General features: G+C 33.2%; 2 protein-coding genes across 4 annotated transcripts; one reads left to right on the forward strand and one right to left on the reverse strand.

Moving 5' to 3' along the window:
* The first annotated feature begins 6,781 nt into the window (after positions 1-6,781).
* Positions 6,782-11,905, forward strand: LOC114414725 (bZIP transcription factor 23-like). Of its 2 annotated transcripts, none has more exons than XM_028379106.1 (5): positions 6,782-6,974; positions 7,424-8,724; positions 9,791-9,862; positions 9,983-10,012; positions 11,557-11,905. In XM_028379106.1, the coding sequence occupies exons 2-5, from the start codon at positions 7,603-7,605 to the stop codon at positions 11,629-11,631; spliced, it is 1,299 nt and encodes a 432-aa protein (XP_028234907.1). In that variant the 5' UTR covers positions 6,782-6,974; positions 7,424-7,602; the 3' UTR covers positions 11,632-11,905. The 2 variants fall into 2 exon arrangements, with proteins under 2 accessions (XP_028234907.1, XP_028234908.1); XM_028379107.1 differs by having other exon boundaries at positions 6,790-6,974; positions 7,568-8,724.
* Positions 11,906-12,967: 1,062 nt separating this feature from the next.
* LOC114414724 (THO complex subunit 5A-like) lies at positions 12,968-18,190 on the reverse strand. 2 transcript variants are annotated; one of them, XM_028379104.1, is made up of 8 exons: positions 17,829-18,188; positions 17,462-17,752; positions 15,938-16,274; positions 15,334-15,671; positions 14,999-15,249; positions 14,124-14,688; positions 13,909-14,040; positions 12,968-13,736 (listed from the first exon to the last, which is right to left on the reverse strand). In XM_028379104.1, the coding sequence occupies exons 1-8, from the start codon at positions 18,057-18,059 to the stop codon at positions 13,473-13,475; spliced, it is 2,409 nt and encodes an 802-aa protein (XP_028234905.1). In that variant the 5' UTR covers positions 18,060-18,188; the 3' UTR covers positions 12,968-13,472. The 2 variants fall into 2 exon arrangements, with proteins under 2 accessions (XP_028234905.1, XP_028234906.1); XM_028379105.1 differs by having other exon boundaries at positions 13,600-13,736; positions 13,856-14,040; positions 17,829-18,190.
* Positions 18,191-18,678: the final 488 nt, after the last annotated feature.

The raw sequence follows: 18,678 nt of genomic DNA on the forward strand, positions 1-18,678 counted from the left end.
CGTGAGAAATGACACATGATTGTTGGGGATGAGCATGTACTAGGAGTGGGTACAGAAATGAAAATACCTTCAATTAATTTGCAACATAGTGTTTAGTGGACCAGATATTTTGCAGAGAGCCAAAAACCGTTGCACTTAATTTGACACTTAGCCATTCGTAATCATTTTGGATTTTATTCTCGAGTTTGGATTGGATCTGAGTCTAACTATAAAGATAATGGACAACTCTTATTCGACACGTATTACCCAAAGAATTCATATATCGATCATTTTCAGATTTGAAGCATTCTAATAAAAGAAAAATCATTTGAACGGAAAAAAAAATGATTATTAGATTTCAAATTTTATAGATCGTTCTCATCTATATATAAAAAAAAAAAAAAGTTATATATATATATATACTGCACCAAACACAACGGTATGACGACAATATATTATTATTACTATAAATAAGGTAATTTTTAAAAATAGTAAGAACAAAATTCTAAGATTAGTTTAATAAATATAGACGAACTCATAATAATATAAACAAATGTACAGTTATGTATAATTTTTTATTGTTATTAATTATTCAATGATATAACATGTCTTTATTAAAATATATTTGTGGAAATGCGTGTAATAATATGAATCGCTTTATAATAATAATAATAATAGTAGTAGTAGAAGTATAAAAATAGTAAAATTTCAAACTTTCATCCTGGTTTAAAATAGTAAAATGTCAGACTTTCACGGGATGGTCCTCAACAGTAATTATTTTGCTTTCTTTGTGTATGTGTGTATGTTTTTTTCTTTGAAAATAAAAATGTTTGCAAAAAGCTTTCACGTGCATCAAATGGAGATGGGGACATTTGGACGAATATGTAAAGATCTCATGTGGCTTGCAGCCTTCAGGGTCTCATCCTGTCTGTCTGAATTAGAAAGAAAGCATTTAACTTTTTTTTATTGTTTGGTTAAAAAAATATGAAAAACTGACAGATAAATTGTTTTTTCTCCATAACGATATGGGATTCACATTCATTCATTGACTTTTCTTATGTTGTTTTTTTTATATATGCTTTGAACTTTGATGGGTAAAAAGAAAAAGGAAACAATTTAAAATAAATTCACTAATAAAGTTTGGTATAGACAACAAGTAGTTGCATTTTTAAATTTATTGATTAGGGTTTGACTTTTAACTTCAGATATTAAAAAGACTTAATAATTAAAAAAAGGTAAAACGCGATTTAGTAATCTCTAACTTTAAAGGAAAATCTTTAATTGTTTATATTCATAATAATTTGTCATCAATAATTTTATGGGAGAATTTAAAATGACTATTTTTAAATGATTTGTTCTCACACATATAATTTTTTAAGAGAGAAAATTATAATTTAGTACAATACAATTTTTGCCAGCAACCTTGTTATTGCCCCTTCTTTTTTTCCATACTAAATCTGGATGGAAAGAAAAACTAATTAGCATACCAGTTAGGAATACAATATAAAATAGAAGAAGAAAAGACATGGGTAAGATTTTATTTCACCCATTGTCACAGGACAATGATGAATATTATCTCTTATCATACAAGTGAATCAGTTTAATTCCAAAAAAACGATACCAAAAATTGTTCGCAACATATGTGCCAATTGTACAAACAATTAAACCAAAAGCATATTATGACCACAACAAGTATACAGATAATACAAGTAATAAAGACACAAGAAATAACTATTAGATCCATGAGGTTTGTCTCATTTTGAGTCTTTGTAGCTAAAAAATCACTCATTTTATTCTCAAATATTTTCATATTTTATTGTTCATGTTTTTACACTGACAAACTCAAACAATTAAATAAAATCATACAATTTTTAATGAAAAACTCAAGAACACGAATCACATAAAATTTTGTTTGCTATTATTAATCATTTTCTTATTCAATTCCTATGAGCTAGTGCATTGTCATGTGAAATAGAAGAAAAAAAAAAGGTAAGATTTAATTTCTTGAAGGATGAGGTTTGGGTATACACTCTCTTATACTTATTATCTACATTTTTTTTTTTTTACGTTTTCTAATCATGAGATGTAAAAGTAAGAAAAAAAATTGATTCCACAAATGTAATCAAATATTTTTTTGTATAGTTTTTTTAAAAAATAAAATTAAGTAAATACAAAACATTCTTTATTTTGAATTTTGATCGTACGATAATTAATTTGGCTATCCTTTACGGCTCAGGCTACGGTGATCATTTAAATTCTTTGTGTTTTATGGTCAGGAAGATACAATTTGGGTATCACAAGTGGGTTGATATTTAAAGTTTTTAACAGGATAAATAGTCATTTTTGTTTCCTCAATGTGTAATTCGCTGACAAATGCGTTCCTGAAAGATGAAAATATAAAATTTAGTTCATGAAAGTGTAAAAAGTGCAACAAATATATCTTACCGTTAACTTCTATCCGTCACCGTTAATAAAATAACCTACATGATACGGAGGGACAAATTTGTCACTGAAATGATTGCCAACGTGGATTGTCAGCCTAGGAGCATATTTGCCATAATATTTTTTTGACTTTTCGTCTTCCCACTCTATATGCGTCCCTGAAAGATGAAAATGTAAAATTTAGTCTTTGAAAGTATAAAAAGTGTAACAAATATATTCGGACGTTAATAATAGATTGTGACTAATTGTTGTTGTTATTATTATTATTATTATTATTATGTGTTTATAATTTATTGCTCTTATTCATTAAGTACTTATGCAATATATTTTTTAAATTTTCTTTTAATATATATATTTTTATTATTTTAATTTCCTTGTCAAACCTTAATCTTTGTTCTTAAAAAAACTTTATCTTATATCTTATAATTTTATCAAATTTTTACTAAATTTCTTATTTTTAATGTTTAAAATTATTCCATATCACAATTCCAACTTAAATGTCCTCGTATTTAGATTAAAAATAATATGTCGATATTTTTTAGTATAAAAAATACAATCGACTACAGGACCAAATTTATTTATTTATTTATTTTTTAAAAAGAATTTAATCAACTATTTTTTTATAAAAAATCTCACAAAATTTAAACTAAATAAAGATAAAGTGGAATTATAAGTATATATATATATATATATATACCTCAAATATGAAAGATGAAAGAATTCCTTGGATAAACTTTATGTGTTTCCATTCGGGACAACACTTATTATCAATAATATGAATGAAATGAAAATAGTTACTAACAAATAAAGAATCCAAATAAATTTAAATAAAAATACAATAATGTTCAAACTAATACAAAGGTTAACAAAAAAAAAAACTAATAAAAAAGTTTATTCTTTGCCTATGGGACACAGAGTTGTATCTTTCGCTGATATAGAGACTGCAGCGATCTTGCATTCCATTTGACATACTATGACAGAGTACGTAATAAAGATTAATAATTAATTAAAGAAACAAAAAAATTTCGAGAAACAAAAGGCTTTCATTTTTTTAAATGGTAACTCAATTTTTTTATATCATAAAACTAAAGAATTTTATTTTATTTTGGAAAATAAGTAGTTATATTGATTAATTAAAAAACTAATAAACAATTTGATAGATGAATAAATAGATAGACAATAAAAGCACAAGAGTTCAAATCTTAAGTTGTATTTTATTATTTTTTAATCCCTTTTTTCATAGATTTTCTCCTATACAATTTATTATTAACATCCGGATATATTTGTCGCATTTCTTATACTTTCGGGGACTAAATTTTATATTCTCATCTTTTAGAGACGTATTTGTCAGCGAAGTAAAGTAAAAAAATATTATGACAAATATGCCCTTATGTTGACAATCTACGTTTACAATCATTTCAATAACAAATTTGTCCCTCTGTATCCCATAGGCTATTTTATTAACGGTGACGGACGGAAGTTAACAACATGATATATTTATCGCACTTTTTATACTTTCAGACTAAATTTTGTATTTTCATCTTTTAGGGATGTATTTGTCAACGAATTACATATTAAGGGACAAAAATGACTATTTATCTTTTTTAATATTTTATTTAAGTTAACATAGAAAGACAAATTTTTCATTACTTCAATGAAAAGATAAGAATGTCTCTTACAAACTTCAAATCCTAATTTGCCCTTTCAGGTAGAAAGATAAGCTCTATGTTATCTTTGTGGGATTTTATTTTGAAGATTAATTTCATTGAAGAGGTTGATTGTTGGCGTTTTTAGGACTCCATCATGTTGATTGAGTTGAAATAGAAGCGTCTTTCAAGTTGTTGGAAATCGAAGGTGGTGATTCTAGATGTTAACTTAGGAGGTCAGCCTGTTTAGTTTTGTGTTTGTTCTTGTTTGATTATTGCTATTTTTTATTATACTACCGTGGTCATTATTTTGTGTGCCGGAGAACCTACTCCTAGATGCCACCACCATGACGTCGCCAGCTTTTGCCATTGCTCCGCTTCTGCCACAACTACAGTGTTTCCCATTGCTACCTCGAGCTGCAAAACCTACTCCTAGATGCCACCGACGACCTCAAGGTCTTCGCCTTCTTGTCTATCCTAAGCACCTCCACGACAAACTCCTTCATATTGCCTGTGGCCCCCCGTGTTCACCGTGCTAAAGATCCTTCGTTGTGTCAACTATGAAGGCTCAACGGTTGACCTGATCTTACAACATTATCCTTTACAACTTCCTCAGTGACCATCCTCATGAGCCTCATCAAATACTCTTTAAAATTATTTTCCTCCCTACAATGACACCAATGCCCACGACCAACCAATACTCAACAAATCATAATTAAATAAAATTAAATTCTTAACCAAAGAAAAAATAAGACAATAATATTCTTGGGAACATTTTGTAATAAAATAATTAATAATAAAAAATGAATATAAAAGTAAAATAATTCATACCTATTAAAAGCTAATTAACTAATGCAAAAGGTTACACTGACCAAATCTAATCGTTCAACATAAAGATCATTAATCTTAATGGCTAGCAAACACAAATAACTTTACTTTCTCACTTGAAGCATGCGCCATACTTTACCCTCTCTGGTTTCTTTCACTACTTTTTTCTCCGAGATACCAAACAAAGTCTTATGGTCACGCACTTTATTTCATTTTTTGAATTTGGGTGGAAGGACAGTGTTTAGTGTAAAGAAACGTGTACGGCTGAGATTCTCCCAGAAAGCGCAGTCCTATTGGTCCGCGTCACATCACACACAATCCTATTTCATTGGTACACGTCTCCAAGTCGGCAGTCTGCAACCTCCATTATTATGTTTCTCATAATATTATACTACTTTATTATTAAACCCTAATTTAGACAACCATGACGAGTGCTTTAGAAATATTGATTTTTTTAAAAAAATTCTAGATCCATTTTAATGAATATTTTTTATTTTTAAAGTATAAAAAAATAATAATTTCATTAAAAATTATAATTAAAATAGTATAAGAAATGATGATAAAAGTGTGTCTGAAACACTTTAATATTGTTGATTATCATTATTTTTAGTTTTTCTATATATAAAACATAACATTTAATGATACTAATGCATTTTATAATTCTTAAGAAAAAATATTTATTAATTAATATCATTAAAATATTCGTTAATAAGATCTCATACAGTCATACTATTTTAATCACTGCGCATGATATAATAAAATAAAAAAATTGAATCACAATAGCACGTCGTATGTGTGTTTCCATATTTTATTTTTTTAAAGTAAGAAATATATTCTAAAGATTGAAATTAACTAAAATTATAATGAACAAATAAATAGGTCATAAATTATAAACTTATTAAAATTTTAATAAATGATCTTTACAACGCCTTAAAAGTTAATCTCTACTTTCATAGAGACAAAATCCTTTACTTTCGGTAAAATTTGAAAAAAAGACATCAAGTGAGATTACTTTTAGAAAAAGAAAAAAAAATCAAGAAGCATTTCTTGAAACATAACCAAAATTTAAAAAATAAGTTAAATTATGATGGTAAATTTATAATTATAATAAGAGCTGTATCAAGCAAATGTAATGTCTATAATTTTAAAATGGAAATAAAAAAGATTATTATGATATCTGATAAACATAATATTTAGAATTTTATTAGAAAACTATGAAGTAATAAAATCCCTAACAATAAATAAATAACAGTCTTTTTTAAAATACATTAATTAAACGCAATTATTTGACATTGCGTTAAAAATATTTTTTTATAAAAGAGAAAATCCAATCTTTTATATCAAGAGATTAATTTTTTTTAAGTGCCCACTAAATATTTTGGAGGGAGAAACAGTACTTAAATATTGAAGTGTGTTAACTTATTTTAGTTACTACTGAACTCAAGATGATTTGATTTGACATAATGCACAAATATATTAATTTAGATTTTGATATTATTTAAATTAGACTCGACTTAATTTGTTCAAATTTGGTGACTTTTTAAATTTAAATATGAAAACTCGATGATCCAACTTGTCGACTTGGTAGTTTTTAAATTATTATTTTTGGATTTTTTAAAAAAAATTAAACACTTTTTTTGGAAAGCTTAAAATAATGTTCAAGGTTTTTTATTCGATTTTCATAAAAAAAAAGAAGAAGTTTTTACTTGATTGACTTGACCTAATCCAATTTGTCATTAATCGAATTGGGTTGGATTTTGCCAAATAAGATATTCAATTCAATCAAAAGATATTGGTTTAAGTATTGTTTTTAAAAAAACAGAATATTTTATAAGCTACAGTGACAAGAAGTATCTTATAAAAGAAATAAAATACTAGTAAAATGTAGTAGCTGTGTTGAAAAATGAAAAGCGAAAACGAAAAGGGATTGTTAGTGTGAGCAGAAATTAAGACACTTGGCGCATCCACCACGCCCTTAGAAACCGAGGACGGAGGAACGCAGCCAACCAACTCTCAACTCCCATCATACCAAATCAGGAATACCTAAGTAACATCAAATAAATACCAAACCTTCCTAAGGTAAATCTCTCTCTCCCTTTTCTTTCTTCTTCAATTCTCATCCTTTCATGTTACCTATTTCCATCTTTCATTATTATTATTTTTTTATATTTATATTTCTCCCTTAGGAAAATTGTCTTAACTAGGAGCCTTAGCTCACGAATATCATCTTGGCTAGTACTATATTAGGGTTCAAATTCAAACTATTTCAATTTAGGAGGATCTCAACTCAACTCATGTTATCATTATTATTAGGACTGTTTCATATTAATACTGTCAAAGTTTCAATTAATTTTCACATGTTCAACCACAGAATAGGTTACCAAAACAAATATTAAGTTTAAGACACAATCCAACTGTATCTTACTCACGTCCGATTGAACACTTTTTTTTTTTTGTTAAACTTTGATTATTCTTTTAAGCTCAGCATAACTTAGCTCTTCTGTTTCTTCTTTTCTTTTTTTCTTTAGGTTTTGAATTGGATGTAAATAGTTTGTACTTTGTAGCATAATCTGCGGTTTTCTGAATTTGCTGGTAGAAGATTAAAAATTCAGATTAGTGTTAGTTTTGGACCTGAGGAGGAGTGGAGGAACTGAGATTTGGATTTGGATCAGGTTGAGATTGCGTTTGCTTGCTCTGATTTTCCGGCATGAATTTCAAGAGCTTTGGAAACGAGACCGGCGGCGGCGGAGGGAGGCCGTCGGGGAACTTCTCCCTGACGCGGCAGCCGTCGGTGTACTCACTGACGTTCGACGAGTTCATGAACAGCATGGGAGGTTCGGGGAAGGATTTTGGGTCCATGAACATGGACGAGTTGCTGAAGAACATTTGGACCGCGGAGGAGGTTCAGACAATGGCGTCGGCGGGAGTCGCCGCCGACGATGGCGGTGCCGGCGCTAGTCATTTGCAGCGGCAGGGGTCGCTGACGCTGCCGCGGACCCTAAGCCAGAAGACCGTGGATGAGGTTTGGAAGGACATTTCGAAGGAATACGGTGGCCTCGGTGGGCCCAACTTGGCGGCCCAGACGCAGAGGCAGCCAACGCTGAGAGAGATGACGTTGGAGGAGTTTTTGGTCAGAGCTGGTGTTGTTAGAGAAGATGTCAAACCGAACGACGGCGTTTTCGTAGATCTGTCTCGCGTTGGGAATAATAATAGTGATTTGGGATTGGGGTTTCAGCAGATGAACAAGGTTGCTGCTGCTGCTGCTACCGGTTTGATGGGTAACCGGTTGAACAATGATCCGCTTGTGGGTCTTCAGTCTTCTGCTAACTTGCCTTTGAATGTTAATGGGGTGGGAGCATCGAATCAGCAGCCACAGATGCAGAGTCCACAGCATCAGCATCAACAGCAGCATCAGCATCAGCAACTACATCAACAACAGCAGCAGCCGCAGATATTTCCTAAGCAGAGTACTATGACTTATGCAGCTGCTCAGATGCCTCAGGGAATGGTGAGGGGTGGGGTTGTGGGGCTTGGTGGTGGTGACCAGAGTTTGAGTGTGCAAGGTGGAGGGATTGGTGGTATGGTTGGTTTGGCACCTGGTTCTGTTCATGTAGCTACTGGCTCTCCTGCTGCTAACCAGCTGTCCTCCGGTGATAGGATTGGGAAGAGCAATGGTGATACCTCGTCCGTGTCCCCGGTTCCTTATGTCTTTAATGGTGGTCTGCGAGGGAGGAAGAGCGGGGGAGCTGTCGAGAAGGTGATTGAGAGGAGGCAGAGAAGGATGATAAAGAATAGAGAGTCAGCTGCCAGGTCGCGGGCTCGCAAACAGGTGAGTTTTTGTTCTACTATCCTAAATTTAGCACTCATTTTTCTATTGCGATTGCCTTTTTATCAAATGAATACTTGCTTGGATGGAAGAAGACAGATTTAATTTCTATAGTTAGAACATATGAACATCAAGTTACTGTCTGATTGATGCAATTGCTTTTATCTTGTATATAGGTATGTTTGAGTAAACAATTTAATTAAAAGCTTGTCATATAAGAGGTTATGTCATAACTAAGGGCTTAATTCAATTAGCTTATTTTTATGACTTTCAGCCAACATAAGAGCTTTGGGACAGGCATAAGCTACTTTCACATGCTTAATCAAACATCTTTAATTTTTTGGTTTAAATACTTAATGATAAGATGAGCCTAAATAAGCTTGATAGAAGCTCTTCCAAATACTTCCTTAGTCAGTTAGTCTCCTTTTACCAAAGTGAATTTGTAACTCATCTTTGGTCTTGCAACCTCCATCTACTGGCCTCGGATAACCGAATGCCTGCTGCCGGAGACCGTAGGTTTTACTTCCAGTAGCACAGTAAAAGAAAAGAGAAAGGAGTTGCTGTAACATTTTCTCATGAAAATATACCACATAATTTTATGTTAATAGGGTTTAATGATATACAATCATTTCAAAAATAAAAAAATATGACGACGATTTGCATGGTGTTATTGCGTTACTAATAGTAATACTGCTCGGCCATTGACGTTCTGCTTTTATCCTCTGTGAACATGCTGTATACCATGAAAGATTATGCAGCAGAATGGTAATATGATAGCGATCTGACCTGATGAAAGGTGAAAGATTTTGAGAAGTTACAGTCATGAGAAGTTGTAAAGATCCAGGTTGTTACAAGTTAATTGAACAACTGATTGGGGAACATCACTAACAGTTGTTGAATCATCATAAAATACACAGAAGCATATCATAAGTAAATATTTATTTCCTTGCCTTGTAAGTGGATTTTAGGGGATATAACGTGGGAAGGAAGTGCAGGTGGAAATTTTGTAAAATGTATTTAGTTATCTGCTGTAAGTTCTGTCTAACATTTTTATTTTCATTTATTCCAGGCTTATACCATGGAATTAGAAGCAGAAGTTGCAAAGTTAAAAGAGGAGAACGAAGAACTTCAGAAAAAACAGGTAATTTTGGCTATTGCCACATGTCACATACAGATGCAGGCACACACGTGTACATAAATTTATAGCTTAAGTTCACTCACATTAAATCTTCCCTAATCGATATTTATTTGGGTACTGCAGGCAGAAATTATGGAAATTCAGAAAAATCAAGTAAGTTGGGCCTTTGTTTTGTTTCTTTCTTATACAGCATTCCTTTTGCTCCTTTTTATTTTTCATCAGTCATTGCTAAGTATTTGCGTTGATCTTAATTACATACAAGTGCCTACTTTTCCTAGGATCAAGAACTGTAACCTTATGCACAATATCATGACAAAATTGGTTAATATATCATGAATCAAGGTTTAGTTTTCCACACATAATTACATACTATTTTGTCAGTCCTCAACTAAGGCCATTTTTTCTCACAAAATTTATACTCCAACCAATGGAGGATTTGACAAAGGTCATTCTGAAGACAATATTTGGTCATAAGCTATGTTAATCAGCACAAGTTGGTGTGCTTGTCATGTTCAATATGTGATGAAATGAGGTGGTTGGTTTAGTGCATAACGATGATATACCTGCTTTGAACTACCGCCTAATTTAGGTTCTTTCGTTAATTTTGTCATATCATCAATTATTAAAATAAGTCTTTCAGTTCATTTGTATCTGATTAAATATCTGTCAATGTATTTTCTGTAAGGACGACATTTGTGGCGCTTTTCTCTAGTCACGAGCCTTTGGCTCTCCAGACATGTTTTTTTCTTCTGTTTTGTACTTCCTTGATAGTTGTTGAATTGATTTGATGATCATTTTATCTAAACCTAGTAAGAAATATGTTTTAATGTAATATTATGTAACTGAACTGAAAACCCTGTTCAACAAATAATCATCTGACTTACATTAGTATCACATGAAAATGAACACTTCATTTTTTTCTTCTAGAAGTACTTTTAAAGAAACTTACACGCAAACAGGCCCAATAGCAATCCAACGTATATGCACATGTTTTTTTGAGCTCATTTTCAACCGTATAAACAAGTTCACAGATCAGTTTCTATGTATTATGTAAAAAAAAATGGATTAACCTGTGTTACCAGTTCGGATATTTTTGGGGTGGGTGGGCAAATTTTTGTTACGTTTCTTTGTAACTGTAACTGCTTGTGGAATTTCCGGAACATAGAAGTCTAGGATTTCCCTTATAAAGAAATGGCAATTTTGAGTGGTGCATGTACTTGTGTTTTTATATTCCTTGTTGGATATTTATATCCAACTATCACATGATTCTAACTTTTCATCATATTAGTCTATTTAGGTCTCAAATTTGGAATTCTTTTGATGAGTACGGTAAGAGTGATTATGAACTAGCATGTCATATTGGCAAGTTCTTTTTTGATGAATGTTTTCTTATCTGCCTCGTTGTGTTAATGTATGTTAGGTTAGGACTATCTGCCCTCGTTCCAAATCATATGAACTAAAACATGGGATTTTCAAACTCAAATTCAAACCCACGGAGGATTTTGCTTGAAATTTTCTGTTAATTTTGTTCTATACTTGTGTTACTTTACATACAAACATGTAAATATGTAATGCATTAGATTTTATCTCTGTTCTTCCCGTAAAAAATTGTGATACTTAAAAACAGTTGTTACTGTAATATGCTAGGACTTGCTGATTCAAAGTACTGAAGTTCCTGGCATTTGATAATATTGCAGGTTAAGGAAATGATGAATTTGCAACGAGAAGTGAAGAGAAGACGCCTAAGACGAACACAAACTGGTCCATGGTAGAGTGAACACTCGACTACGATTGAAGCGTTAAAATATATGTACATAATTATAAAAACGTATCCAGTTGTAGATTGAGGCTGTGGTAGTTTTTAGATTAGCACTTGAAAACTTTCACGTCTTACTTCTCTTTTGGACACATGTTAGGGAGGGTATCACAGTACCATGAGAATATGTTTCAGCACACGTCCAATTTCTTGCCACCCATTGGTTAGACAATCTTCTTTTGCAGTATAGCACTTTCGCTGAATTTGATTCGGTGAGATTGTGTCCAAAACAAGCACTATATTAACGGTAGTTTAGATCAGTGACTTACGAGTTACGAGACCTCCCATTTCCATCTAAACGTGAATTAAGAGTCAGATACCTTTTCGATTCTCTAGAAGAGCGTATCTTACATGTTCTCTAGGTGGATGAAATAATTAAGTAAACCAAACTAGTGCGTGTTTGCTTCAGCTAGGGATCCTGAGCAAAATCACGTAAAAAATAATTATTAGCTGCTTCTTGGATCACCGTGTTATCTAACACACGGTTAGTGTCCTCGAAATAGATTTACGAACATGTGTGGCAGTAGCCTAACAAGTAAATAAATAACCTTTGAAGTTATTATCATGAATTCATAAAAAATAATTGAAATGGTTATCTGTTAGGCCATTTTAATCTCTAAAGTCAACGATCAATTTTAACCTCTAATATCAAAGACTCATCATTTGGATTCCTAACTATAATAACTATTAGTCAGCTTGGTCCTTTACTTTAATATGCACCAATTAATTTAATCCCAACTTTATTACGTTTTCCTTACTCCCTAACTTTACCCCCTTAGTAGTGTAATCAAGCTCAAGTTATGTGCTCCTAAGACAATAAATCAAAAGTAAAATTGTAGTGCACAAAGTTGTATTGCAGCAACATTCTATATTCTATTAGTTGTAATAATGCCCTTTTATTCTTAAAGCAAAATTGTATTTTTTGTCTCCCTAATTATCTCTAATTTTGATTTTAGTCCCCATTTAAATTTATTCACAAATTTAGTCCTCTAATTATATCAAATTCTATAAATATAATACCCAAGTCCAGATTTAAACGTTGACTGTCACAAAGAAACGTGGTTGTCACATGTCACATTCTGATTAGACGATGAATAAAAAAATGTTAGAATTGACTTTTGAGCGCACATTTTTATGTCCAGAATGTGACATGTGATAGTCACATTTCTTTGTGACCGTTAACGTTTAAATTTGAATTTAGAAATCACATTTACAGAATTTGACATAATTGAAAGATTAAATTCGTGAATAAATTTAAAGGAGGACTAAAATCAAAATTGGAGACAATTAGGGGACCAAAAATACAATTTTGCCTATTCTTAAAAATTCCACTGACAGGAAATCTCGGATTCAGAATAGAAAGAATTATCTATAACCAATAAAAGAAAATACAGATCTACAAACAATCACTATGCAGAGACCTCGGTAAAGTACAACTCTTAAAAAATTCCACCCACGATGCCTACTCCTATACTGGAACCGAACTAGCTGCATTTGGCAGAAATAAGAAATTAAATCACAATAACAAACACTCAACAGCTGAAATGATCCCTTCAAAATCTATCATAGTATCCCAGCCAGTTTTTTGGTTGTAGAGTCAAGAACAATGATGTCACATGGTTGGCTCAACGCATACTACAGAGGTACAATGTCATTATCCTTGCCATACCATATACCATAGCATCCATTTGCCAACCCTCCAGAGCTGAACATTACTACTTAAGACAATTTTGTCTTCACATGAGATCAATTGTGATCCTTCCCCCTCTGAAAGATTCAGACAGGAACCTACCACTATTAGGGACAGCTGGAATTAAGTTTCATGTCTTTCCAGGAGATCATCTTCCTGCGATCCCTTCCTCTAAAAGATCTACCCAGGAATCTACCAGTAACAGGCTTGCATAAGCCAATATCAACCACGGAAGTACAATTTGTCCTTTCAGATGATGGGGATGCCTCGTCCAAATAATAGTCGAACAACATAGCAAGACAATTCACTTGATGAGCCAATACATAATTTTGTTGATTGACAAGTAACATCTTTAGTATGTGTAGATTGACCTGCAATTTAGAAAGGGAAGCACAAATAGGCACCATGAGTAGGAGAAAATCAAGTAAATAGGTAACATGTGCATGATGTAGAGTTGGGTCACAATTTTCTATCACGAACATATAGTGACCTGTGGTTCTAAGAAGCTAAATTTTACTGCAATAACATCTTGAGTTTACTCACAGCTGCTTCCATTGCACGAAGTTCATTGTACCACTCCAAACCTGTCTCATCATGGTTTTCCCCAGAAGATATACAACTAATGCTCAATGCAAAAAGAGGAGGCCTTAGAGGATATTCCATACTGATCTTGATCTGTCAAAAAGTAAAAATCTAGATGAAAATGGGAATAGATTGCTGAATTCAACTTAGTAGATAAAGCAGAGGTTTTTATTTACCTTGGCTTCTAAATTCAATTTGCTCTCATCTGCACTGATTTTTCTGCAAAGAACTAAGCGAAATTCCTTGAGCCCGTAATTCATCCATGAACCAGACTTTCTGGCATGGTAATTGGATTTTTCATGTTCTTGTTCAATCTGAGCTGGCTCATCAATATCACTTTCAATATCCAGCAAGAAATCAGAACTATCATCAATCTTTTTGAAACTTTGTGACCTGATTTTATTGAGCGGGGGAATGATACTTTTTGAAATTAAGTTCAGTTGTGCGGAAAGGTCAAGCTTAGACACTTTAGGAAGCAAAGTTGGAAGCTCCCCATCTTCTGTTATACTCTGTGGTTCTGCTTTTGTGGCACCAGATCGTTCGATTACATCAGCATCCATTGGCTCCTGAATATGCTCCTCTTTATCTATGACAGCAGGAGATGAGGACTCTCTAAGTACAGGTGGAAGTCTTACAGGTGACCAACTGCCCAAATTGCACAAAGGAGTGTGTAAAGCCCATGGAACACTTTTGCAGGGCAGACGAGGCCACTCAAGCTTAGTGAGAGATTCTAGCTGTTCCCTGTAAGCCAGTGAAAGAATTCAACAAATCTAAACTGAAGTGTGCCCAACCACATTCGGTAAGCAAGATACCCAGAGATTCTCGAAAATAGAATGGAATTTTACTAAATTCAGGATATGTACAACCAGAATTCACAACGGGAAGGCAAACAAAGAAACAATACTAGGATGCAATAACAACAAACCAAAGCAAGGCCCAATAGCAAATATTCAGTTGATCAAATTATGGTGTTTTTCTTCATTGAATATTTGAATATCAAGAAAGGCCCTTCACATTTTAAAACTGCAAAAATACTAAAACAGTGACTCACAGAAGGGCCAATTGAGCTTTTCTTCTTGCACGAATTCTCTGCAGAACTGTTGGTACTCGGTTCTGCTGGCGATATAGTGAAAGACCAGATATAACATTTTCATTCTTGACTGCTCCACTGTTGTCGGTAAGAAGCAAACGAGACACCTCAGGCAAGAAATCAATCCCTGCCAGGTGCTGAGCCCATTTGTAAGGACGTGAAGTTCTTTGAGTATTGAATGTTATAGCATCTTGAACAAAGAGTTTGGCTGACTGCAACACCATTCAAATAGAAATAAATGGCATATAAATAAATAAAAAAACATGCCAATAACTTTGTAAAGAAAACACCAAAACCTGGTGAGGAAGCTCAAGTCCCGTATCATTAGGGAATAAATTGCATAAGATGTCATTCTCTGGACCATCATTAGATCCTTCTATTCCAACACATACAACATTCAACTTCACCAAGTACTCAAACCTTAGAGTAATGAGTTTTGCAGATTTAGGGCCAGAAGCCTCATCTTCATACACATGGATAACGATTTTTAGTGGGTGAACTTGATATAATCCCCCCTGGTCAAGGCTCTCCTTGGTTTGAACCCTCCTTGGCCTTTTTCTCCGCCTCTGACCATCTTCTTCTTCATCAGGAGCATCATCTTCCAATTTGGAACTCTCCATGGTAGTGGAAATGTCTGAATAATAAAACATCATAGTGAATCCTTAAGTTTACCATTTTGGTATGGAGAAAATAACTGAAATTAATTTGAACTTAGTATAAATATTTCAAATCCATGTCAGTCACATGCCAAAGAAACATGAACTTCAAACATGACATATGGCAGTACTTCAACACTGGTAATAAACTTCCTAAACTTTACTTTTATCCTGTTGTTACTCGTTAGTATTAAACAAAATGATAAATTTCGAAATCTATCAATCTACCATTGGTTTGAATTACCAGTGTCCTTGTGAGCTTGTTGACGAGCAAAAGCTTGAGCATCCTTCAGGCTTCCTATAATCTCCAGATCAATGGGTTCCCCAAAGGCCTCCTTTTGAGCCAACAGCTGTGAGTAAATCACATAAAGACCTGGAGGAAGCAACTCTGCTGAATGATGCTGCTTTAATTTCTTTGTATGATGAAGTCCTAGCTGGTTTTGTACAGGCAAAGAGGCTTTCTTAAGAGACTTCAGATGTGAAGGGAGACTGGTCAGGAATTTCTTTCTGTTTGCAATAGTCTCCAAAAGGATTTTCTTTTGCTGTTCCAATTTCTCATGAAGTTTACAGAGTTCTTTGCGCTGATACAAAATTGCAAATAATAGTTGTAAGCATATTTTGTGCTATTTGCAAGAAAACTCAAAAAAGGCAGATTATTAAAGCAATCATAACAGATAAATGAACCTGTGAAAGAATTTTCAAATCTAACCCTATGTTCAGATGAGTTGTGAGTGAAAATAGAGAAGAAAATGTAGAGGAATGAGATAGGATACAAATACCAAATTTTCATTGTTTGCTTGAGAGGAAAAAGGGAAGGACATAAGCTTAAATGTGAGCTATACATAAAAACACTTAGCCCCTAAGTTGTGGTGAAATTGGGAGGAAGCCTGATTTTTATTTGCTTTTTTGTCTAGTTTTCTATAAATTAAATATTTTTCTAACAAAAATATAAATGATTCTATGCTAAGAAAAAAAATAATATAGTAAAAAGTTTGAAAAAAATTAATTATTAAAAAAAATTGTATTTGATTTATTTATTTATTTCTACCTACTCTTCCACTCATCCAAACAAGCAGAGATAAATTTCTCTAACTCTTTCCTTCTTATTTCTATTCATCCAATCAGTGTACCTCTTTCACTCTATTTCTTTTATCCTTCTGTGATCCCTATTTCTTTCTGCTTTACTTGTTTCATCTCTATTTCATTTTTAGGATGTGTTTGGAAGAACTTGTTTACAGGTTATTTAGCTTATCTTGTGACATAAGATACTTATTTAAAAGATTCACAAAATTGGTATGACGACACTAAGCACAACATACATGGTTCCAAATAGAATGAGAATCAAATCCATACATGTCTCAAAAAACATAGAGATGCAGCAGCAAACGCCTTGTTTGTGTTTATCCTACAATCCTTTTTCACTATAAGAGCATTAACTTCTAGCCAAGGTTTTAAAAACCAGTCTGCAACCACAATTTCAGACACAACATCAAGGTTTTAGGGGTCTCTGGCATCATTTGTCCGCAATTTCCCTATCAAGGATCGGTATGAAACCACGATCACAATTTAAAACCTTGCTTCTAGCTTTTCAATGTGAAACTTATATTGAGGGCAGAGGCACACTAGTGACACTACATAAACTTTTGCTAGAAGCCATAATGCACACTTATTTCTCTGTCATCAATTAAATTTTTCAGTCAACCCAATTGCAAATTGTGAAGCACACTCCCTAGGCTAAAAATTTTGCCAGAGAATATCGCATAGTCACCTGGAATAGCTCGAAATTGAGCCTTCTGAGCATGAGATTGTGCGCGGCATCGTTCGACAAGACGGAGTCCTGGATATCTTGAGGAGCGTCGCGGAAAAAGTCCTCCTCAGGAACAAGGTCAATGTCAGGATATTTGGACTTGAAGTCATTGCAGGCCTTGATCGCCTTAACGTAGTGGCTTTTCTCGTACATGAGGTTGTGAAGCTGCAGCGTGGTGAAATCCACCGGCGCCTTGGCACGCTCCGTTTCGGTTTTCACGCGGTCTTCCTCCAGCAAAATACTGCGATTAGCCTGACAACAAGAATAAAGAGAGTTAGAAACCCTAAATTAGAGAATGAGAGTGGAAAAATTGAGTAGAGTAGAGTACCTGACGGAGGGTGATGAAATGTAGGAACATTTGAGTAACGAGATCTCGAAGGAGTTGCTTGGGTTTACCCTCTTTTTTAATGGAGAGCATATCGGCGACGATGCTCTCCACGGAAGCCTTGCTGTTGCGCAACATTTCGTAGGGAGATTCCTCCGACTTGTGCGGTTCTGGAGATTGCTCCTCTTCCTCTACACCGCCAATTGATCCCTCTTCAATCTCACCGTCTTCCATTGATTCTCTTCCCTGTCACAACCTTGACCTAAACCCCTTTTGTTCCGCTTCCCACCTTTTAATTTAAACACAATGCATTGAATCTAAATTGAGAGGCTTCATCAATGTGGCAGGGGTTTGTTTTGAAGGGTTTACTTTTGTTATATTTTTCAAAAATTAAAGAAAAAAACATTTTCACATGCGATAACAGTCTTCCTGTGTACAAAAATTACAAATGATGCCAATAAAGCATGATATTGTTCAAATTACTACTTAAATCCGGCCAACCTGAGTGGTTTGTTGCATGTAATAAGAGTTTGAATCCAATTAATTTAGAGAAATAATCATTTTTTATTATTATTAATGATTAAGAATTTAAATAAATAATTGCTTCCCCTTGAAATAATTGTTATTAAACATGTTACTTATTATTTTCTTATTTTTATAAAAATCTTACATACAAATTATTTAAGAGGTGACCTTTTTTTTACCAAAAGAGGTCACCCTGTTTAATTCATACAAATAACTAACATCTTGAATAAATAAATAGTTGACAAAGTGAATAATGGATAATTAAAACAATTTTTTTCTTATACATACTTTTTATTTATCAATAATGATTAACATAATTCATAATCAC

This window comes from Glycine soja, chromosome 6 (assembly GCF_004193775.1).
Source record: "Glycine soja cultivar W05 chromosome 6, ASM419377v2, whole genome shotgun sequence".
Taxonomy (NCBI): domain Eukaryota; kingdom Viridiplantae; phylum Streptophyta; class Magnoliopsida; order Fabales; family Fabaceae; genus Glycine; species Glycine soja.